This window comes from Orbicella franksi, chromosome 1 (assembly GCF_964199315.1).
Source record: "Orbicella franksi chromosome 1, jaOrbFran1.1, whole genome shotgun sequence".
In the NCBI taxonomy this organism is placed as follows: Eukaryota; Metazoa; Cnidaria; class Anthozoa; order Scleractinia; family Merulinidae; genus Orbicella; species Orbicella franksi.
This window is the reverse complement of record NC_138145.1, coordinates 27,946,812-27,962,439: the sequence shown is the minus strand read 5'-3', so window position 1 is coordinate 27,962,439 and position 15,628 is coordinate 27,946,812. Positions and strand designations below refer to the sequence as shown.

The following is a 15,628-nucleotide window of genomic DNA, read 5'->3' as shown; positions in this document are numbered from 1 at the left end:
ATTCATCCATTCAAATTTTCAGTCATTCAATCAATCAATCAGTCAATCAGTCAATCAGTCAATCATTCAATCAATAATATTTTAGCTTCATTTATACCACAAAGTACAAGCTCGCACATATCAAAACATAACCACGATAGCTCTAAATTGAGTGGATTCCCAAGAAAGCCTAAATCTTTTTATGAAGCCCGCAAATAATTAACGGTTATTCCATGAGTGCAGGTTGGATATGAGACGATGGACAACCAACGAGGCATGTAGCATTGAGTTGACTATAATCATTTCATGTCCAACGAGCGTGGGTGCAATAATCGTTTTTATTGTACATTGTAGTCACCATCTGTCTTCTCATTGGCTACAAGGCTACAGTTAATTCTGGGAAACAGCCCAACCTACAGATTATTCACTAACCTGCTAACAGATTAGTGAATAATCCGCAGGTTGCGCACGCAATGCATGATTTCCAAGAGCAGTGTCAAGTTCACGTAAGAGCATGGCTTGCCGAAAATAAACTGTGTTCGGTGCGATAATGCGTTTGTCGTTATTTTCTTTAAAACAATGTATGTAATTAAACAATGATGAGATTCGATTTTTGGGATATCCGAAATAATCAAGGTCTCGGTTAGCGTTATCAACCGAAGCCTTCGGCTTCGGCTGATAACACTTTACCTCGACCTTGATTATTCCGGATATCACAAAACCTCATCCAATAATAATTATATTATTATTATTATTATTATTGTAATAATTATTCATAATAATTAAATTACACATATAAACTTACCATATCTGTAGAGCATGGTATAATTCCTGAATGATATACTAGTATTACGGCTAACAAGCCAATGAAAACTCAAATTGTATTACACAATGATCCAGTTTTAAATAAAACTGATTGTATATATGGCTTAACAAATTTAAATAAGGCAAATCCATACATCGTATTAATGTAAGGTCAACAATGTCGATTAAAAAAATAGCAAAGAAAACATTGTCTAAATCTCCAGATATAATAAGCTTACTTTTCGAACAATGTTATTATGATTTCTACTTGCAGGAAACAAATGCAAATCAACTCTAATATGGTAATTTATTTCACTTTTGAATATCTAATTTGGACAAAGAGAAAAGGTCACAGTTCATATTCAGACTGATGCGAAGAAATTAAGCGTACTTTCTCAAAAGGATAAAAATATATTCCGCAAATCGACGGTTTTACAGTCAACTGATCGTTGAATGATCTCTTCCGTGACTTAAATTTGTAAACAAGTAATTCCACTAATTCCATCCAAATGTAAAGCGATGAAATATATTACCCTCTTGTTTCCGAAAGTCTTGAGAAGGCATCTATGATTTATATTGTTTTCAAACTCAAGCGGTACTGTCTTTGAATTTGTGGTCACCGATGGAGACATTTTAAACTTCTGATGGTTCAAAGCAATGAATATTGGCTTTTAAAAGTACAATGGCCCCTGTAGAACCTGCACTGGACACATGTACATGCCAAGTCTGTCCTAGCTTTCGGGAGGAACTTTACTCCCGTTGTCTCTCTTTGTCGACTTGCATGAACCCCTGAAAGTGAAACAACAATTGCAAACCCACTGTGACTGTTACATGACACTGTTTACAATCCCTCTGTAAGGTGGCTTCCACCTAAGTGCCAAACCGGCCGAAGCGATGGGAGGAGAGTATATTCCTATTATTTTAAGCCTGCAATGAACTATCGTTTTTGAAGAAACATCTTAAATATCATCTGAAATATCTGCTGAATTTGGTTTCTTCCCTGTGAGTACCAAAATGAAAGCACACTGAGTTTCAGTGCTAGTATATTCCGTCGGTTAAAATCTTAAGACTTATATTATTTCATTTCTTTATTTATTTGCTTCATTTGTGATGGCAATCTCCTGTTGTTGAGGGAAGACCCGAGCCAAATCTGGAATCGATGGAAACATCGGTGGAGCAGCCATCCAGATGGCTTTGAAGAGATTTCACTGGTCTCATGCGATCAGCGTGTCGATCCATAAGTACATGTACTTACAGCGGATCGATCGTGTTTTCACTATGTGAAAGACGCGAACTACTTTATGTAAGAACCTCTCACGAGTATATAGGTTATTAATTATTTTCAGTGCCAGCGGTTTTCCAGGTATAATTAAATTTCAACCTGCAACCTGCAACCTGCAACCTGCAAAATATACCTGCCGTGGCTGTCTGGCATCATGATGCCTTCCACTTACGATTAATATTTTACTTAGCTCTTATTAACCGAGCAGGAGGTCTGCAGGGGACAATCTTGACTGAGGTCGTGAGTACAGACCGAACGCAGTGAGGTCTGTACACACGACCGAGGTCAAGATTCTCCCACACAGACCGACTTAGCTCGGTTAATAAGATCTTTATTATGTGGCAAACAATGAAACTGGTTTGCTGACATTTTGCTTGCAAACGGAGATGAGCTTAACTTTAACCTGCCGAAATTTGCTCGTCCTCTTTACTTTTCTTTTGTCATCAGGCTTTTCGGCACTTCCATAAATGACTGAGAAGAAAATAAAAGAAAACGGTGAACATTTTTGTATTTTGGTTTGCTATTTTTTCAACGCAAAATGAAACCGGTCTAGATGCCGGTCTAGATGGGAAAATCTAGATCGCGGTCAATATCGATTTCAGCCAATCAAATTCGTGAATTCGGTAGTTCCCAGTCCTTGTGAGACCCAGCCATGTAATAATGAAAGTTATTAATAGTGTTTGTTGTTTTTTTGCCTGTTGCAGTCGTTGTTGTTCTTCCTATGTAATACACTAGTACAGACAATGGTAAATCAGTTGCCATGCATCCAGGGCTGTTTTTATTGAAGAAAACTGAGCGTTTACAATGTGGTTTCTGATTACAAAATATGACAAAACCCTTTACCAGTTTATTATATCCCGTAAATAAACTTATTAATTACTCCAAGCATCCCGCACTAAATATAGCGCCTTAAATCAGTCCCTAATGCCTTGCTGCCCTTAGCGTTATTCTTATTAATAAGCATCTGATTACTGGGACCGTGGGACTTCCTCAATGATCAAGCGGGACACTGAATTCCAGCCTGTATAACCGTCAAAGTTTCCAAATCCAGCACAGTTTCCAATGTTGATCCCTACGCGGATTCTGCCCTTGTGAATGTTTTCACAGTAGCCTTCTATTGCTCCAGGTCTGTGATTGTCTTGGCCACCTTGTCTGATGAAGTTCACTGCGTCAATGGGCAGGGGACCGCTACACTCGGCGCCATTAAAGGTGATGAACCATCGCTTACAGCATGAGCTGCAGCCTCCCAAGAAAATGTTGCCTTGGAAAACAACCCGGAGAGCGGTATCGTCCTTCTTCTTGGTGAAAACGCAGTCCTTAAAAATATTAAAGCCCATTACATACAGACAGACACTAGACAGACAGACATTCATTTTAAAACGAAATTTGAATACATGTTGAAGGAGGTTATGTTCTCTGAGGTTATGATCTGAGCCATTGTAAAAATTGTGATTGGCCTTTAACTATTTCAACAAGAAATGTTTTCTGTTAAAAGGTCTGCGCTCACACCAGACTAACACATAGCCTGAGCATGAATGAGATATAAATTCTTCACCGCCGCAGATTTTCACATCAGGCCGGGGAGCACTGCTCGAGTCACGGTCGAAACAAATTTATTCTGAGATCAACTTTTTTCTTTCAAGTTAATGCATACCCGAATAAGACCAACGTCACGGCCATCATCCTTCTTCCACGCACACTGTTTCCAGTTTCTGTGGTCAGTATCTGTCCCATTTGGTCCTATTTCTCCTTTAACACCACGTGGTCCAGGTTTTCCCGTCATGCCATTCTCTCCCTTTCCCCCACGTGGTCCTGGAGGGCCTGTCATGCCGTTCTCGCCTTTAGCACCACGTGACCCAGCAAGACCAGCCACGCCCTTTTCGCCTTTTGCTCCATCTCGACCGTCGCGGCCTGGTAACCCGTTAAGTCCATTTTGACCATTACTGCAAGAACTGCATCCTCTGCATGTGGACTTGAAAAACAATATTGTCGTCTAAGTCTTCCGAATTTTAGGTTAATTTGTATTGACAAATACACGTATGTCAAAGCTTAATTCTAATTCTAAATTCTTGCTCTGGAAATCACTTTGTACTCTTACTAGTGGTACAGATGAGTAGGACGTAAATGTAAACTTGAATGCATTAATCCGATTTTAATTATTTTCTTTGAATCGTCAGCGAAACGCAGTAATGTTCTTCACCATTGTGCTCAGATAACGATTATGTAGTTCCTTTTTATGAGTAATTTTTCTCAGTTAATTTTTTCTAATTATCCCGACTACGATCATTCAAGTGATTTTTATGAAACACCAAGTACATTGTCACACTGGCAGTGCAAAGAAATTAATACGGCTTGGATGCATGATGAAAACCTGAATAGCAAAACCTGAATAAAGATATTCAAGACTATCAGTTTAACCATATTGATCACAAGCAGGACTGAAAAACGGAATTCCCGTATTCCTAGTTTTACCTCTCTAACCATGCGTGAATGGTCCTTGCTTTTCATATTCTCACGATTTCTTCATTTAATGCTAGTTTACCCTTAGTCGCGTTGTTTTAAACATGCCATAGCTGGGAAATTAACGTTTGACTCTTTTTCAGTGAAGTCCTCAAATATTTTCCTTGACATTATTATTACACTAGACAGCGACAACAAACTTCTTTTTTCTATTCATGTCAGTATGATGGGGAAAAGCCAAAGAAATGTCGTCCAAATGTGATTTTGTTTTCCTGTATTGTTTTATAAGTAAGAGAAGAAAGTTGAAACAATCTTTTGTTGTTTATGTAAATCGACATGAACGTATTGATTTGTGGGTCAAAAGCATCAAAGATTTCGGGAATTTCTGACGCCATTTCCCCGCTCTACATCCGCAAAAATCCACGCAGCACGTACGCGTGTGTGCCGCACATGATGGCGCAATTTGTTCTAAAAATAGAAAAATTGTCCCATATCACAGGGACAGCCCCAATAATAGGAATTGCACGCGCTTACGGTCTCCGTCCCCGATTATGGCTCCTGTTTATAAGTAAGAGAAGAAAGTTGAAACAATCTTTTGTTGTTATGTAAAAGTGACTGAAATAACTGCAGTGTTACTTATTCAATAAATTAAACAATTTGTATATGTTAATAAATGCCTTTGGTCTTCATTTTAACGCCGGTTCAACTTAATTCATGGGGTCCTAGCGACTAAAAATCTAACAGCTACAGCTTTTTTCGGCACTGCGATTAAAACGAAGGAATCAAATTTCTCAGTGTATGCCATATCTTTCCTTCTAGTTTCGGCGAAGCATTTTTCATATTTTTTGAAAGCGCAGTTAATGGTTAAGGGCCTTTAACATTACAAAAAAAATTGCCCTCAAGAGCGACAGAATGCTGAACACAATAAATAGATTAAAAAAAAAAAAGGCTTTTCATCATTAATTGTTCGGATATATTGTAAATAAAGGATTGATTTTATTAGTTCAGTGCTCAATGATGCAAAAAGATCACTTGTTGAAGTTTTTCTCTCTGCAGTAAATCAACATCAAAAAGAAGAGAAAAAGCTCGTTCTTTCCTTTCACTCCTTCACGATCATCAAAAAGCGTTTTGATTTCAAAGGAAAAATTTATGTTCATTTAGTCCATTACTGAAAGAACTGCATCCTCTGTATGTGGAGTAATTGAAAAAAAATATTGTTGTCTAAGTCTTCTGAATTTTAGGTCAATTTATATTGAGAAAAGCTAAATAAAGCAATTCAAGACATAAATGATGAAATAACTGAAATGTTCGGGGCATATTAAAAAAGTAAAATAAACTAAAATAAAACATAGAATGTTGTGAGGTTTAGTTCTTGGTTGTTATATCAGCACAATCATCTACACTGTCATGTTAATCATACATTATGTCAACAAAAATATTTAAAGCTTTCCTTTTCACGTGATCCTAAATTCTTGCTCAGGAATTCACACTTTCCTCTTGGTACAGATGAGTAAGACGTAAATGCAAAGAAGTTCATTCATCAGATTGTAACTGTATTATTTTCTTTTAGTTTTAATCACCTACATAACTCAGTAGAGGGTGGTAAAGGGGGGGGGGGGGGAAAGATCACGTTTCACGGAAAACAAAGCAGTCCTTTCACAATTCACGAAAAATACAACATTGGCATTTCACTTTTCACGGAAAATAAAAGAGAACGTTTTGGAACATCACGGTTCACTACGACTATGGAAATCACGATTCACGAGGAAAAAAATGGCTATTTCACATTTCACAGGAAATAAAAAGGGCCGATCACAGGTCACGAAAATACCCTTTACCACCCTCTCAGTAATGTTCTTCACCATTGTGCTGAGATAAAGATTTTGTAATTCCTCTCTATGTGTAATTTTTTTCGATTATCCCAACTACGATCATTCAAGCAAGTACACCAAATATATTGCCACACTGGCAGCGCAAGCAGCGCAAAGAAATAAGCTGAGTTAAAAGAAAGTTTCCTTAGGGCGCTTTCTTATTTTGATTTACATGAACACATAAATGTTGTTAAGCATTCATTTAGTTCCGATCCCTTCCCAATTAAACCTACAGTAACATTGCTTAAGTATCTTCAAAACTATGTGGACATTTGAATTATAATATACTTTTAAATGTTACTACTAACCATGGGAATTCTGTGGTTATATTTTGTGTGCATATCGTAGTTTGATTTATAGCAAGATCCAGCCCGTTGTTGTTTGGTAGTTGAGAGTGGCTGACAGCGAAAATATTTGAAATAATTTAGCAGTTTAGGCTGCGCTTAGAATTGACCGAAAAATCCACACGTTGTCAGGAATAAGAAAACTTTCTTTTATATTCCGGAGAACTTCAAAATGATGTTAACTGCCTTGCACTAACAAGCAACGATCACTAGTTACCTAAAATCTTACCTTGGTAGAAGTGGAAACATTCTTGTCATCATTCGAACCACCCTGAGAAGGCAGCAACAGACAAAATAGAACGAAAATAACAGAAATTGCCGCTTTCATCTCCAGGAAAATTCAGAGATCGCGTGTGAGAATAAAAAAACTCAACACTGAAACCCAGCTGTTGCGGTAACTCTGGCTTTCAGTCGCACAGTACGAAGTTTTTGGATTAATATTCGACGAGATTTTTCGTGCTAGTGAAAACAAAGGCGACACCTTGCCAATCGCCACGTCTCGATAACCTTTTCCTTATTTAATACTGAGTCATTCGCAAGTCCTTTTATATTAAGGTCAGTTGGTCCTGGATCTGCCCTGGAAAGGGCGGAATATGTTCTTCGGCTGAACATTAACTCATATTAAGCTAGTATCGCCTATTTAAATGAGTTCTCAAAATTTAATTTCACTCCTTGACTCATACGGCTGGACACGACAAAGTTGTTTTGACGCTATTAAACCAAAGTGCCTGAAGCAATGTCAATTATGTTAAACCAGCCAGGGAGGGAGGATATTTGATTGATATTTTGAAGCATGGTGAAATTTGTAATTTGGTTTGGGTGAGGTATAGTTAATAGCTAATACAGACCACACTTTCAAACTAAATTCAATGTCTTGAAATAGGATAACTTTGTGGGGGAGAAACACGAAGTTAAAGGACTGAGAAGTTTATAACTTGATATGATAATATCCTTACGAATTGATGAACAGATATTGATGTCAATACGTGATTCAAAATTCAAAGTAAGAACCCCAAAGGTAGTCTACACCAATATGTTCTGGAAAAAACGAAACCAATTGGTACAAAAGGTATTCGGCATGGTTGCGATATATAACATTAAAAATCCAAAGCCTATCCCCTGATTAATAATGCCACAATTTTAACACGGGCTTACTTTATTAACCGATAATGTATCGCTGAACATGTTTAGACTCCTTTATTGGTTGTAGGTAAAACTATAGGTCAAAATTTAACAAAATATTACGATTTGGTCTTTGGCGAGTAGATCGATTATTTGATGAAGCGAAAAACAAAAATCGAAAATCGTTTTATTATTCGGTCACTAAATGTTATTATGTTGTAGCAACACATTTTGATAGGTAGGAATTCGAATCGCAACATCAGCTTCTCTTTCCATAATGCGAGGCATGATTCTTTTCCCTTCAGCTCCGTTTTATGTCGGATTAGTGTGGACGGAACACCTAACCGGTTAGAAATAAAGCTCCGATTTCAATTTCGTCCGGCGTAGTGTGGACGGGGGCTTGTCTTCTCTTCTGGAGGACTGCAAGACATAGCAAACTGCTTCCCTACAACTCTGCTAAACGAGGCGCCATATTTTTTCCACTGAAGTTCACGGATCATGCATGAGCAGATTGTGGAAGATTTTAGTTGTGGAAAATCACTGCAATGCGCACAGGGAGATATTTGCAGCGCAAGGACAAAAGTATGAAATGATTAAAGTTATTTCTGTTTACCTTATTAGTTTGAATGAAGTCCTCAAATTACACAACACTTCCTACAACCTACTTTTCGTTGTTCATATCCGGTATGATGACAAAATTAAGCTTAAACGTTTAGAGTCTTTAGAAATGAGATCAAAGTTCTTTTATCGCTATATCTTTTAAGCGCGGCGTTGAACAAAAGTCAAATGAAGTGAATCTCTTTTTATTATAATTATTACTTTAAGCATCTGAAAAAGTAGAGTTTACTTCTTTTAATAAAAATTCGACAAATTGAACAGTATTGAGTGACGTTCAACTTCATCGTCTATAACCAGTTGAAAGGATAAATACGTTATTAATTTGGTTTTCAAATTTGGTTTTCTTTACATTGAATAAACTTCCGTTTTCAGTTTTGAATGTCCATCAAAGAGGCCTAAATATAAATAAATGACAGGCGGAACGAGATTTTTCTGCTCGGCTTGATGTTTACACACTATACAGAGAAAGACCATTTACTTTTCTCTGCATGGCCACGTAATTTCTAAACAGGATATAATTTAAGACAATGCATTTCCTACTATATAGATTCCCCAACAACAATTCAGACATGGTCAGTTAAACCAACTAAATCACTGATTCCCAAACTATTCGGTCTTATGATAATTTTGGTACAAGACCGAATAATTTTAGAAATTAGTGATTAATTTATTTGAAACGAAGCCCTTTTCCAATACCTTTTCCCTCAAATGTTTAGGAAACAGTTTCAAGGTTTCCAAATATGCTACTCAAACTATTAATTCTACCTTGTGATAGTATAGCTAGCACAATTTCACCATGTTAAACATTTTTTATTTTTCGTCTTGGCTTTTTCTTTCAATATGATCAGTGTTAAATAGTACGCCTGCAGCGACAAAAAAATTTCGCAGGATTCCATATATTTGCCTATGACAGACTACCTTTGAATTCGGTCACTGCTTCGCTTCCTCACATTTACTCGCTAAATACGTATGTTTAGGAATGCATAGAGTTGATCGTTTATTGAAGGTCATTCGTCACAAATGTAAGACGAAAAAGATTTAGTTGAGTAAATTCAATGCTACACAGCACAGTTTGTCTATCTACGTTTCGCTACAGTTAAATGAACAACTAAAACCTTCTTTGTCACAATTCATTTGACAGTTAGCTGCTTGGTTTAATGTCATGTTGACAAAGATTATTTGCAAGTCGCGCGAGTAAATGAATTAATATTATACCGCCAGTCAGAGAGTAAACTAGGCTTGCCACAAGTCGACCTTTTCTTATTTCTCTGACTACTTATCTCCCTCGAGCGAAGCGAGAGGGTAATCTTCTCGCGATGAAGTCAGGCGAAACTAACAATGGAAATATTATTGGAAAGGACTTTTAGAAAGTCTAAGAGTAATGGAAAGTCTAAGAGCAAAGTCTAAGAGTAAACATGAAAACCACTCATTCAAGTCAAATTAGTAATGATTGATATTGCTGGCGAAACTTTCATGAAGGAGAATCAATATTTGTTACAGGTCAGAACGACTGAATTTCGTTGGAAATAAACTCAAACCATCACTAACTCCTGAAAAATTTCAGTACCACAACGATGTCTAGCTGGATTTGCCGGCCGGACTAGATTTGAACTAATGCAAGAAATATACTGGGGGTGAATATAACCGACTTGTTATGTAGAAATTGGTTGATCATTCTTTGGTAGAAAATTAACAACGAAGGTTTTTGAAGGCGCTATCAACGGCATTCCATTGACGTATTTAACGAAAGCCTGTGAGAAATATTTTTGGCAGCCTAATGGTGTACCTGACGGGCAACATGAAATAGTATCTAAGGAACGTTTTATTCAGTGAAGGCTAGCCATTTTGAACTGAATAAAGAAATTATTTTCACAATAGTGATTTTTTTCTACCTTAAGGCAAAATCCAACTTACAAAAGGAAATATTAAGAATTCCTCTAATACCCTGATTTAATTATAAACCAGTACACAACTTGGGCAAGCCGAAAAAAAAAAAAAAAACACAAGCAATGAAATGAAGAAGAAGAAGAAGAAGCCTTACCTTAGACGGGGAAACGGTGTTATTTCCTTCAGTCTGATTGAAGAACGGCGCAACCAACAACCACAGCAACAAAGGTACAGCGCTGGATTTTCCGAACATGCTTACTTCCTCAGTTTTTCACGTTATTTGATGTCCTTATCTCAACGAAACTCTGTAACGACTGAACCAGATTGAACCAGATTGAAATTTCGAGGGAGGCAGAGTTTGTTTGTTCGTCTAATGGCCACTGGAAAATTTTTCATGTTCGAATAAACTGTCAGACTGTTAAAGAAATAATTGTCTCCCACAGAAAAAAAATAATCGACAGAAAGTGAACTCGAATTCTGACAGAACTGTCTGAAACAAGTGTCACAGAGGTTGAACAGAGGCTAGTTTGCATGTTCAGGAGTCGATTAACTTATCTAAGGTTTGTTACCCATTTAGTTCTTTCTTTTTTTTTGCTACATAATTGACGATATTTGGAACGCGTGAATATCGAATTTCAGCCTAATCGAGGAAATTCTCTTTAATGTCATCTTTATTTAACTCCTTGTTTTTGAACGTCGTCTGAAGGCATAACGCGATGTAAATTAAGAGGGTGATGCTGAAACAAACAGAATTTTGATAAGGAGTTGCTCAACTACTTGGAAGGCAAGACAAAATTTATGATCTTTATTTGATTTTTCGCTCATTGAAGAGAGAATTTTCACAGGGAGTTATTCAACTACTAGGAAGGCAAGACAAAATTTATGATTTTTATTTCTCTCAGTGATTTTTCGCTCATTGAAGACGGCAGAATTTTGACAAGGAGCTATTTACCGGATCGGATATGTTTCATAGGCCAGCGTTTGTTAAGCTAAAATTATTGCTATAAGCGGCTTGAGCGAATGAACGGACTTGCTGGTAATGCTTTTCACTACATTTCGGACCGGATTGAATGGGGGTGCAAACAGGCGGGTATTTATGAAGAGATCATTGTAAATAATCCAAATCTGTAATTTGTATTTATTAACAAATCTGAGGGATTTAGTTGTACTTTGTATTTACGAAGCTAAATTTCCTTTATCACAGAGGTTGAACGGGAGTTTGTATCTTCATATGGGGCGCCGTTTGTAAATTTATTATTTAGACCGAATTTATGCCATTTTCCCCTTATTTATAAATAATTGGAAATGCCACAAAATTTGTTTATAAATAAGACACAAGAACTTGTCCGTTGATATGTAAATAATTATTTTAGGTACGTTCTGATTTATAAATAATCTTTTACCATAGAGTTATTATATATAAATAATAAACTAAACAACTTCAATTATTTATATATCAGGTCATCTCTAAAATAGTTATTTACATATCATAAAGTTTGTAAATCCCATTATTTATAAATAAATTACTTCGCCGGGAGTGTAAATTCATTATTTAGAAATAATAAATTTCACCTCGCCGAGTGTAAATTTATTATTTATAAATAATGAACTTCACTGAGTGTGTAAATTCATTATTTAGAAATAATGAATTTCTCCTCGCCAAGTGTTAATTTATTATTTATAAATAATGAACTTCATTGAGTGTGTAAATTCATTATTTAGAAATAACGAAGTTTCATTTCGCCGACTGTAAATTTATTATTTAGAAATAATGAATTTAACCATGTGTGTAAATTCATTATTTAGAAATTAATTATTTAGAAATAATGAAGTTTCATCTCGCCGAGTGTAAATTTGTTACTTAGAAATAATGAACTAGAAATAATGTCTTTACATGTTTAGATAATTCTTTGTAGCCTGCGAACAGGCTCACGTTGGAGCACAAACGCGTTCGGCGTAGCTGAGAGCGAGAAATCCACGGGCGAAGCCACGAGAGGAGAAAGTCACTTTCTTGGCGCCTCTTTCCCGCCGATCGCTATTCCTCTTCGTCACTCGCGTGTTTGATTCAAACGTGAGCCCGCTCGCAGGTTAAATTCTTTGTGACCTTTGTGACCTTTGTGACCTTTGGACGGATAGCTGTGTGACACACTTTGTTTGGCTTGATGAAGTCACGGCTGGGCATGTCTATTCCAGGCAAGTCCAAAGATCGTACACGTGGAAAGCTAAATTCATTCACGTTTAAACCATTATTGAATTTCAATAGAAATCAGACCTTTCACTTAACACGCCAAGCGATTTTTATTTTCCTCATGCAGCAGTTTCTTTTCTTAAAATTTACCTGTTAACTCGGCCTTTGAGTAGTTGTTCCTGTTGCAGTGTGAGCTGCCGAATTGCTGAGTGAATAAGAACTCCATAATAGAGAGTTGAGGCGGGGGGTTGGGGGGGGGGGGGGAAACCGGCTCCCCGCCCCCCCCCCCAGATCCGCCAGTGCTGAATTTCAGGCTACATACCGCCGCCGTTACCTACTTGAGCAAGGGTAGCATTAACTGTCTCACTTATAGCGCGAGAAACAGCCTCCGAAATCGATCGGGCAAGAGACGCTGGGTCAGTCATTCATACTTTTATTATTTCTAAATAATGAATTTACATACTCAGTGAAGTTCATTATTTCTAATTATTATATGGCTGCGTCTCACAAACACTAGGAACTACCGAATTCACGAATATTATTGGCTGAAATCGATATTGACCGCGGTCTAGATTTTCCCATCTAGACCGGCATCTAACTAGACCGGTTTCATTTTGCGTTGACAAAGTAGCAAACTAAAATACAAAAATGTTCACCATTTTCTTTTATTTTCTTCTCAATCATTTATGGCACTGCCAAAAAGCCTGATGACAAAACAAACAAGTAAAGAGAACGAGCAAATTTCGGCAGGTTTAAGTTAAGCTCATCGCCGTTCGCAAGCAAACTGTCGGCGAACCAGTTACATTAAACGAATTAAAGTTTTCTTCTTTGCCATATAATAAACATCTCATTAACCGAGCTAAGTCGGTCTGTATGGGAGAATCTTGACCTCGGTCGTGTGTACAGACCTCACTGCGTTCGGTCTGTACTCACGACCTCGGTCAGATTCTCCCATACAGACTTCCAGCTCGGTTAATAAGAGCTAAGTAATAAATTTACATTCGGCGAGATGAAACTTCATTATTTCTAAATAATTAATTTCTAAACAATGAATTTACGCACACGGTTAAATTCATTATTTCTAAATAATAAATTTACAGTCGGCGAGATGAAACTTCATTATTTCTAAATAATGAATTTACACACATGGTTAAATTCATTATTTCTAAATAATAAATTTACAGTCGGCGAAATGAAACTTCATTATTTCTAAATAATGAATTTACACACTCAATGAAGTTCATTATTTATAAACAATAAATTTACACTCGGCGAGGAGAAATTCATTATTTCTAAATAATGAATTTACACACTCAGTGAAGTTCATTATTTGTAAATAATAAATTTACACACTCAGTGAAGTTCATTATTTATAAATAATAAATTTACACTCGGCGAGGTGAAATTTATTATTTCTAAATAATGAATTTACACCCCCGGCGAAGTAATTTATTTATAAATAATGGGATTTACAAACTTAATGATATGTAAATAACTATTTTAGAGATGACCTGATTTATAAATAATTGAAGTTGTTTAGTTTATTATTTATATATAATAACTCTATGGTAAAAGATTATTTATAAATCAGAACGTACCTAAAATAATTATTTACATATCAACGGACAAGTTCTTGTGTCTTATTTATAAACAAATTTTGTGGCATTTCCAATTATTTATAAATAAGGGGAAAATGGCATAAATTCGGTCTAAATAATAAATTTACAAACGGCGCCCCATATCTTCAGGAGTCGATTAGTCTGTTACCATTTATTCCTTTATTGGTTTTCATTATATGATTTGCGTTTGTAGCCGATGTAACGCGCGCTCTGATTGGCTAATACTAGGGCATTATTCTCCCTTAATGCCCACGGGGCGATTACGGGCCGGCAAAACCCAAGCAAAAGGCCGTACAATAAACTTCTTATTAACCTCGAACGTTCGGTTTTTACGTGAAAATATCAAACCTCTTTATCGCTCGGTCAATACGCTAAAGTCTCGGCCTGAGATTTTCCCGTAAAGACCTCATTCTCGGTTAATAAGTAGCTAATAATCAATATAATTGACGGTGCATATGCATGTATTGAACATATTGAATGACGAATTTCAGCACAGTCGAGAAAATTCTCTTTAATCTCAACGTAATTGAACTCATTTTGTTTGCGAACATTGTTTGAAAGGGAATAACTCGGTATGTGGTCGGGAGTTTGTTTCATACCCTAACTGTAAAATTATTGCTGTAAAGCGGCTTGAGCGAATATGCTTACTCGCAACATTTTTCGTTTCATTTCGAACCGAATCAAATTAGCGGGTATTTGAGTGGGAATCGTTGTAAATAATCCAAATCTGTAATTTAATGACCGAGTCTGAGAGATGTAGTTGTGCCTTGGTTTACGAAGCTAAATTTGATTTTCCCAATGCAGTTATTTATTTTTCCTCCTTATTTCATCTTGGACCTTGGGTCAAACCTATTACAAGAATGTAAATAGCAAACTAGCTCAAAACTCGATAGTATGGGGACAGTTTTGGTTCAGTAAGAGGTAGGAGAATTCTAGGACTAAGGTATGTATTGGTGTGACTTAATATCTGATAACTCCTCCACATATAACTCGGTACCACTGCTTCCTGAAAGCGATTGTTTGTTTCTCTTTCTTTTCGCCCAGCGCATAATAAATTAAACAACAAAAACATAGTGTGAAAACTAGCCCAAGCGAAAAGTTAGCTCTCAGTGAAGGCGTAATTTCGCGCCACTTATTTCGTTAATTTTCTTTAGCCAACCATTAACTTTCGATGCGAGTTTTCAAAAGTTTATCTGGACTCCGCGATTACGCCCTCCATTTATATTTAGAAAACAGCCCTACGAAAATACGCGCGCTGACTGGTTAAAAATCGTGTTTCTCTAACTCGATAGAAACACGGAGAACATGTTTTCTATTTCTTAATTAGCATTCTTCAGGATCATGATAGCTGAGGAGATTTTCTCATCAAATAAATAAACCTCCCTATTGCCCGCTCAGGATATATCAGGTAATCAACATAAAGACAGTGATGACATAACTCGGACGCTCATGAT

General features: G+C 36.6%; 1 protein-coding gene across 2 annotated transcripts; it reads right to left on the bottom strand.

Annotated features, from left to right (window-relative positions):
• Positions 1-3,006: 3,006 nt before the first annotated feature.
• LOC145501475 (collagen triple helix repeat-containing protein 1-like) lies at positions 3,007-10,682 on the bottom strand. 2 transcript variants are annotated; one of them, XM_081480945.1, is made up of 3 exons: positions 10,522-10,682; positions 3,720-4,037; positions 3,007-3,381 (listed from the first exon to the last, which is right to left on the bottom strand). In XM_081480945.1, the coding sequence occupies exons 1-3, from the start codon at positions 10,618-10,620 to the stop codon at positions 3,034-3,036; spliced, it is 765 nt and encodes a 254-aa protein (XP_081337071.1). In that variant the 5' UTR covers positions 10,621-10,682; the 3' UTR covers positions 3,007-3,033. The 2 variants fall into 2 exon arrangements, with proteins under 2 accessions (XP_081337071.1, XP_081337077.1); XM_081480951.1 differs by lacking the exon at positions 10,522-10,682 and adding an exon at positions 6,970-7,218.
• Between the last annotated feature and the right edge of the window lie 4,946 nt (positions 10,683-15,628).